Source organism: Papaver somniferum, chromosome 8, assembly GCF_003573695.1.
Source record: "Papaver somniferum cultivar HN1 chromosome 8, ASM357369v1, whole genome shotgun sequence".
NCBI classification, from domain to species: domain Eukaryota; kingdom Viridiplantae; phylum Streptophyta; class Magnoliopsida; order Ranunculales; family Papaveraceae; genus Papaver; species Papaver somniferum.
Window position 1 is genome coordinate 66,864,742 of NC_039365.1, and position 8,131 is coordinate 66,872,872.

General features: G+C 35.8%; 2 protein-coding genes across 2 annotated transcripts; one reads left to right on the plus strand and one right to left on the minus strand.

Annotated features, from left to right (window-relative positions):
- Nucleotides 1-1,619: 1,619 nt before the first annotated feature.
- On the plus strand, nt 1,620-4,842 carry LOC113301439 (putative GDP-L-fucose synthase 2). The gene is made up of 2 exons (XM_026550216.1): nt 1,620-2,297; nt 4,152-4,842. The coding sequence occupies exons 1-2, from the start codon at nt 1,799-1,801 to the stop codon at nt 4,598-4,600; spliced, it is 948 nt and encodes a 315-aa protein (XP_026406001.1). The 5' UTR covers nt 1,620-1,798; the 3' UTR covers nt 4,601-4,842.
- An 835-nt stretch (nt 4,843-5,677) lies between these two features.
- On the minus strand, nt 5,678-6,732 carry LOC113305646. Its single transcript, XM_026554662.1, has 2 exons — nt 5,838-6,732; nt 5,678-5,727 (listed from the first exon to the last, which is right to left on the minus strand). Exons 1-2 carry the CDS (start codon nt 6,730-6,732, stop codon nt 5,678-5,680), a joined length of 945 nt encoding a protein of 314 aa, XP_026410447.1.
- Nucleotides 6,733-8,131: the final 1,399 nt, after the last annotated feature.

Consider the following 8,131-nt stretch of genomic DNA (forward strand, 5'->3'; position numbering starts at 1 on the left):
AAAATTTATGTTATGCATGTACTGTTAAGAAAACTGAAAACTTGAGAAATAGGTGGTTCAGTCTTCACTTATCTTTTGTTGAAGAAGTCCTCCATAGCTCTTGCTGATCTTTTCCTTCAAACGGTAGAACGCAATGATATTCGACACTCAGCTACACAGTTCTATCCTAATCCGAGACTTGACTAAATGTAGACTATAAAATAAGATATAGTTTCGACAACTAAATTTGACAACAAGCTTGAGATAGCAACACTTGTGAGTTCGATCGAGCAATGCTCTAATAATTCTGATCTCTTTTGAGTTTTATCGAATAAAGTGATTATACATACATAATTGGTTCGGTTTGTAACCATGATATTGTTGGTTGATCAATCACATTAAGGAAAAATTTCTTCGTGCAATTGTTTCCTTGATAACATACTAAAACAAAGATTACTTAGGTAGTTTCGGTTTTATATTGGTTATCTAAAATGGTATGTGAAACCTTCATACTTAACTCTTATAGGTTGTATAAGTCTTATGGATTTGTAAGATCCTTTTGGTTTGCTCTTATGTTTATTGGTTTCTTTGTCATTTTTGTGACAAAAAGGGGAATAAATAGTAAATAATTGATTTATGATCACTAGGAAAGGATATATGTGCTTAAATTGTTATATCTAACGATAGAGTAAAACATAAACTAAGGGGGAGACACATATCATCTTGCTATGTAGTATTACATGCATACTACCAAAAGGGAATAACAAAGATGTTCGGATTCAATATTTACCTTGTTGTGTAGCATACACATAAACCTTAAATGTAAATATTCTATAGGATGCAATATGATTGCCCAACAATGTTCAAAAATACACAACATCAACAATCAAATGAATTGGATAATGAAAGATTCTTGGAACGAAACTAAAATACACACAAAAATCAAGCTCAAATATAAATACAACAATTAGAGATTAGGTATGATTTGTGATCACCTGTTCAGGTCCAAGACGAAAAACACGTTAAGATGGTTTCCGTTGATGTAAAGCAGGTTCTCGAACAGGGAGAGTTCTACAAATAGGCAAATGGAAATAGGATGATTACAGATCTAAATCGAATAAGAAATTTGAACTGAAATAAAAGTAATTAGGTTTTCCAAACAGTCAAAAAAAAAATCTGAAATCAAATCGAAATCGATATTATTAATAATAACAATCAAATTAAATGATACTTACTGAATCAACTTATCTTCCGAACGGTTACAATGAAGAAATCTTCAAATTAATTTAATGAAATTAAATCTCATAAACTTTCCATCTCAATTTCGAGTGAATCTTCAGAAGAGTTCTTCCGAACGGTTACTAAGACGACAAGATTAGAGTTTCAATTCTTATTTGTCAGATCGGGATTCAGAAGAGTTGTCCGTGTGTCCATGAAACGAAGATAAAAAAAATAGAAAATGTATTTAGCTCATGAGTATTTTTGTTATTGAAAAATTTAGTTTTGGACTGAATCATTAGGAAAAGGACCAACTCAGTACCAGGCCTCAAGAGGGCAGGACTAAATTGTCTAGAGCCCAACACCTATAGAATTAAACGTTAATTTCCACAAATAGGCTACGGTGCGTGGGAACCGGCCTAACTGAGCAAGATTCTCGTAGGTTGGGTGCAGTTAGTACGAACAATATTCCTCACTCCCACAGCTGAGCAAACCACACATCAGTGAATTATATATATCAAACTCAAACAGGTCAAATCTGAACGAAAAATCTCAAAATCTTAAGATCTACAAACCCTAAGCTCAATTCTAGTTTCTAAAAATGGATCCATTCTTGGCAAACAAGACCTCAAAGATCTATGTAGCAGGTCATAGAGGTTTAGTTGGTTCAGCTATAGTTAAAAAACTACTACAATTAGGATTCACAAATCTCATTCTCAAAACCCATAAAGAACTTGATCTTACTAGACAATCAGATGTTGAGTCGTTTTTTGCTGCAGAAAAACCAGAATTTGTCATTCTTGCTGCAGCTAAAGTCGGTGGAATTCATGCTAATAATACTTATCCTGCTGAATTCATATCTATTAATCTTCAGATCCAAACTAATGTCATTCATTCTTCTTATATTAATGGTGTTAAGAAGATTTTGTTTCTTGGTTCATCTTGTATTTACCCCAAAATGGCTCCACAACCAATTACTGAAGAAGCTTTACTTACTGGTCCGTTAGAACCTACTAATGAATGGTATGCTGTTGCTAAAATTGCTGGAATCAAAATGTGTCAAGCTTATCGGTTGCAATACAACTGGGATGCTATCTCAGGTTTTCCTCTCAATTTTGAATTTCTGTTTGTTTGTTTGGTTTTTTTGAATCACTATTAAAACTTAAAAGACTTTGTGTGAATAATTTGGACGTTGTGAATTGAGAGACAGAGATTAAGAAGTTTTAAGAAAACTATTATGTGAAAATTGTAGATGGCATCTAGTTTGACTCTTGCATACCAGTTTTTAGGATTTCACAATTATAAGAATTATAGAAATAGTTTAATCATAATGTGTGGATGAAAATGGGGAAGAAATAGGTTTTGTTTGAACCAGAGAATCAAGATAGAGAGAGAGAGAGATAAAGAAGTAATAAGCAAACAATTATGTGAAAACTCTTGGGACCTGGTTTAATCCCATCTTATTTTATCGGTCGGTTCTAATTATGATGCTGACGAGTTTTGGTCTCAGGTTATTGGTATCAATACCCAATGACTTCACGACGTAACTGTTTTACCAGAGTAACATCTGCTCTAGTTTTACTCTTGCGTACTAATTTGTAGGGTTTCGTAGATTGTTAGTATTAGTATAATTGCCCGTATTTAAAAATGGGGAAAAAGGAAGCCTTGGAAATCTTGAATCATATGTTGTGGCATTGGCGAATTACCTAATAATTGCCTTTAAGATCAGGATAGACGGTATTCGAATATTAACATTTGAACTACTTAGAAAAAACTATGTTGCCTGTGAAAATCGTCGTTTAAATCGTAAGAATGTTTATATTTTGGGTTACTGTTTTGTAACAGTTAACCAACAAGACCGTTGCATAGAAATGGAGTTATAGTGTCCGTTATCTTGCGTACGAGTGATCGAAGATATGTTAGGATTTACAAATTCTTTTTAAATAGTTCTTTTTGCTAGAAAAATGAATTCATTAAAAAGATCGGACTTACATTGTCTGGAAAAGGAAGGATGGGGAAACATCCAACCATTCACCAAGAACTCTGTTTCTTTTACAATATTCGACAGCATTGTCAGCCATGGAATTGAAAATTTATAGTGATATAGTTAACTTTAGAGAACTGAAAAGTATTTAACAGAACACCGCAGTCATCCAGAATGAAACTGCTAAACCAACTAGTTTGGTTATTCTTATTTTACAAGTAAAAATAACATGTTGTACATCACTAAAGATGTTGATGTTTTCCAAGCTTTTGCTCCAGGCCCAATTAATAGCCTTCCGGCACAACTAAAATTTCTGCTTTTTCTAGACTCCTAGTTAATCCTGGGGTGATTTTGCAGCCTCTGTAATTGCCTTCGATATCAGTAAACACAATTCCAATGCCGGATTAGTTAGTAGTCTCATCAAAAGAGGCATCATAATAAACCAAAGTACAAGCTTGTGGCAAGTGGTCAATAATGGGATGATTATGCACTTGTTGAACAGGAGAGTATTGAGTGTTGGAAACACCAGGAGTATCAGGGTCCATGTTATGAACCAGTCTAATAGCAAATCTGGCGGTTGATTCCTTGTTTAAGCTTTTGTCTTGAAAAACTTTAAAGCATCTATCCCTCCAAATGCACCAGGTAGTGGTTAAGATAGCACATTTCTGCTCATCAGTAAGATTGCTAGCTAGCAATTTCCTAGTCCAATTTTTAATGCTAATAGTAGTATTAGAATCTTGCAAAAATAGATGACCCCAACAAAATGTATAGCAGTCTCATGATCATTATCAACACAGGTGTCATGTGTGGTATTATGGTTGGGAAGGAACTGACAAAGTCTAAACTTTGGAAGGAAGAATATTCTCATAACATTTCCATGGATGTTTCAATGAAGTTTAAAACTTTGGATGGTCGTGTCATCAACTGTTTGCTGAAACTTTTCGATGTCTCTAACATGAGCAATATTCAGGTATGCCAACCAACCTGTATGGTCCAAATGACAATTTTCATCCCGAAAATTCTCATGTTCTTCCAGCTTTGATGCGGCGATTTCATGAAGCCAAGGTTTCAGGTGCTAAGGAGGTTGTTGTTTGGGGGACTGGTTCTCCTTTACGGGAGTTTCTTCATGTTGACGATCTCGCAGATGCTGTGGTTTTTATGATGGAAAAATACAGTGGTCTAGTTCATATTAATGTGGGAAGCGGGCAGGAGGTAACAATTAAGGAACTTGCGGAGCTAGTGAAAGAAGTTGTTGGATTTGAAGGAGAGCTTGTCTGGGATGCAACAAAGCCAGATGGAACACCAAGGAAGCTCATGGACAGTTCGAAATTAGCAGATTTGGGATGGGTTCCAAAGGTATCACTTAAAGATGGGCTAGTTGATACTTACAAATGGTACGTCGAGTATTTGAAGCAGTAAGACAGGTGACTTTTACAGTTTTACCTTGTTTTCTCCAAGCTTCTCTACATATTCCTTTTTATTTAGCTTTATGTTGTAACATTGAAGCGTTGATTCTTTAGGGTGATATTGTTGTTAGAACCGGTTGTCTTGTTTTATTAATATAATAGTGTTTCAATGAGGATAAAATTCCCTTTTCTCAAGTTATATCTGATACTGAACTAGCAAATGAATACATTGCAATAATTTTAATTATACCGCAACCATGAATCTGCAAGACCTTCTTTTTTTTTGCTTGATATGTGCTTAGTGAAGCTGCATAAATAAAGGTAGATGGCATTTTTATGAACAATTGTTAACTGGTGGCATACAAGCTCCTCCAGGGACTTGAACGCAGTTGCAAAATCTTTAATTCAGTTGCCATGTTAATCAGATGTCTAGGTATTAAGCTATACAATTTTCACGGCCTTGACCTGTGTGTGAGATCCTTACATCCCTGGCTGTTTCTTTTCCGGCTCTAGGATCTTACCAAATGCTGTTGTTTGTGCATCTCTAGCTGGTGTGGAATTAGTGAAGCCAAACCGGATTATAATAGTGGAGGGTTGGGTCAGATTCAGGTAGTTATCTCTAAATGAGTTGATTTTGATTGCTCTGAGTGGAAAGATTAGCTAGTTGGTTTATCTCTAAAATCTCTTTCCACTGGAAGGCTGTAGTGAATAGGATGTTGTTCAGTCAAATCTCATCTATAGATAGATATATATGCCCCGTTGAATCTTCCTTAATATTAGTCTACTTGTTCTCATTTTTGCTCATCCTTTATTTCCTTAACAACCAGATGCATGGACATCCATTTTCCCCATATCGTTCAATATTTTAAAGTGTGGATTCATTCAGTGGTTCCGCATTTACGAGGAACTAAAGAGAACCTTATGCTCCAAGTATAGTTCTAGCTTGGTGCTTTACCCAAGCACCGAGGAGTAAAGTGTTGGTCAAAGTAAGCTAACTGTCGAATGCTTCTTTTTTTTTTAGTTAAAGGCCTTCAAAAAAAAAGCTAATGATCCCCTTAACTGTTGGTAGTAACCAAACATGAGGAACAAATCAGTACATTGAAGCATTGTTTGTTTTTGCCCGTTGAGCTAATTCATGAGCTAAAAAATTACAAACACGCGGTTGAAAGTTAAATATACATGCCACTAATTTGGAAGAAAATAACTGAATATCCTTAAAAATAACATCCGTTCGTGAGTCTCTATCAAACAGGCCAGCTGAAATTGATCAATGAGAATCTTCGCATCACTTTCAACAATGATATGAGTTAACTGCCGCTCCAAGGCTTTCTTCAGGACTGCCAAAATAGCTCTGGCTTCAGCTTCTTCAGCAGACTTTACTTCAAAAACCATGGAGACACAAAAATAGGCTTTGCTTGAGAAATCCCTCATCACATACCCTGCACCATTTGTTCCAGAAATGTCATCATAAGCACCATCAATGTTACACTTAATCCATCCAAAAGAGGGGGGCATCCATTTATCACATAGACTGACATAAGTAGTAGTAGAGAGTGTAAAACAGGGTTTCCTAGTGAGAAGCATTGCTCTAGCTCTAGCTAAGACTGCTACATGAGTTTCTGTCAGATTTTGGAAAATGAAATTATTTCTACTAGTCCAAAGAGACCACAAGATGGCAATGAAGAGACACTGAGCTTCATCAGGAAGTTTAGACAAAGGATCAATTAAACAAAACAAAAGCCAGTCAGTAAAAGATTTATCTTGAAAAAATTCGGTATTTATGCTAAAATCAGACATGAACCAGACTCTGCTAGCGAAGGGGAAGATAACCAAGGCATGCATAATAGATTCATGAGGATCATTACACCTAGCACAATCAACACTATGCATAGACATTCTAGTATGCAAAACAGTTCTGGTAGGCAGAGCATTTCTAGCTGCTCTCCAAACAAAGACTTGAAAGTAGGGGACTCTAATTTTCCAAATGCGTTTCCAAAGATTCTTACAAGGGGAGGGCCTAAGAGCTCTGAGCCCCATGTAGGCAGATTTAGACGAAAACTTACCATTCTTTGAAAGATCCCAAGCCCTCCTATCAGGAGTGCATAGCTCGCTTAATAATAGTGACAATCTTCTGAACAGAAGCATTATCAAAGTGAGTGTTAAGTCTAGACAAATTCCAACTCCTGGTATGAGTATCAATAAAATAAGAGACTTTAATGCTAGGATCAGGTGGGACTAAAGGGTTGCGTGTGGCAAAACCCAAAGTGGGTATCCATTTGTCACAACAGGGGTCAATAAACTGACCATCCCCCACAATCCAAGAGATGAAAGGCTTAATGAGTTCTTTTATAGCATGCAAACACTTCCAAGTCCAAGAGCACTTGCCAGTGCACTTAACATTCAAGAATTAGTTCTAGGAAAGTATTTAGCTTTAAGAACATTGGCTAGCAAACATTTAGGATTTTCTAGAATTCTCCAGGCATTCCTAGCCAGCATAGCCAGATTATTTAACTCGGCCTTTCTAAAATTTAAACCATCTTCAGCCTTTGGGAAGCATAGAATGTCCCAACCTAAAAGGTGTAACTTCCTGTCTTTAGGATCCAAAGTCTCTCCTCACCAAAATTTACAAATGTAAGAATCCATTTGTTTACAAAGATGCATAGGGATAAGAAAAGCTCCCATTTGAAAAAGAGGGATAGCTTGGCCGGTATGTTTAATCAGAGTAGTTCTAGCAGCTCGAGACAGCAGCTTATGAAGCCAGATGGAAATTCTGGCATCCACATCTTGGAGAATACCCATGTGAGTTTGAATTTTAGAAGCTTAAAACACAGTTGGAGTGCCAAGATATTTTTCTACTAAGTCTTTGCTCTTAATCTCTAGAATGTTGGCCACAATAGCCTTCCTATGTTCAGGAATTTTCCTACTAAATAAAATACCAAATTTATCAAATTAATTTCTTGCCCAGAAGCCAAACAGTACTTTTGAAGATAATCTTTGATAACTTGAAAGTTTTGAATAATAGCTTTAGAAAACAAAAGAGAATCATCAGCAAACAACAGATGTGTCATTTTTGGAGCATCTTTACAAACTCTGATAACTTCTAAAATTCCTTTCTTTTGAAGCCTGTCAATGTAAGAAGATAGAGCTTCGGAACAAATGATATAAAGATAGGGGGTAAAGGGTCCCCCTGTCTTAGGCCTCTTTCAGGTTGGAAAACCCCTGTAGGGCTACCATTGAGGAGGACATAATATGAAACATTAGAAACACACTTGTTAATAAGTTTGATCTAGTGGTTTGAAAGTCCCATTCTATTCAATACACTCTCAAGAAAAGACCATTCTAATTTATCAGAAGCTTTAGACATATCAAGTTTAATGGCAGCAATGCCTTCAGTTTTTTCATTGTGATTGTCATCAAATATAGCTTCATTAGCTAGCAGAATATTATCGAAATGAAAACACTTTGGTTTTGAGAAATAATATTATTCATGAAAGGTTATGTAAATGAAATTGCAGAGACCTATAAATCTATATTGGGATACAAG

Excerpts from the sequence above, each read along its gene's own strand:
- LOC113305646 (XM_026554662.1), bottom strand. The coding sequence starts at position 6,732 with ATGCTTCTGTTCAGAAGATTGTCACTATTATTAAGCGAGCTATGCACT. Across the intron at positions 5,728-5,837 it reads TGATCAATTTCAGCTGGCCT|CTCATGAATTAGCTCAACGG; the intron begins GTTTGATAGAGA and ends GTAATTTTTTAG.
- LOC113301439 (XM_026550216.1), top strand. The coding sequence starts at position 1,799 with ATGGATCCATTCTTGGCAAACAAGACCTCAAAGATCTATGTAGCAGGT. Across the intron at positions 2,298-4,151 it reads CAACTGGGATGCTATCTCAG|GTATGCCAACCAACCTGTAT; the intron begins GTTTTCCTCTCA and ends AGCAATATTCAG.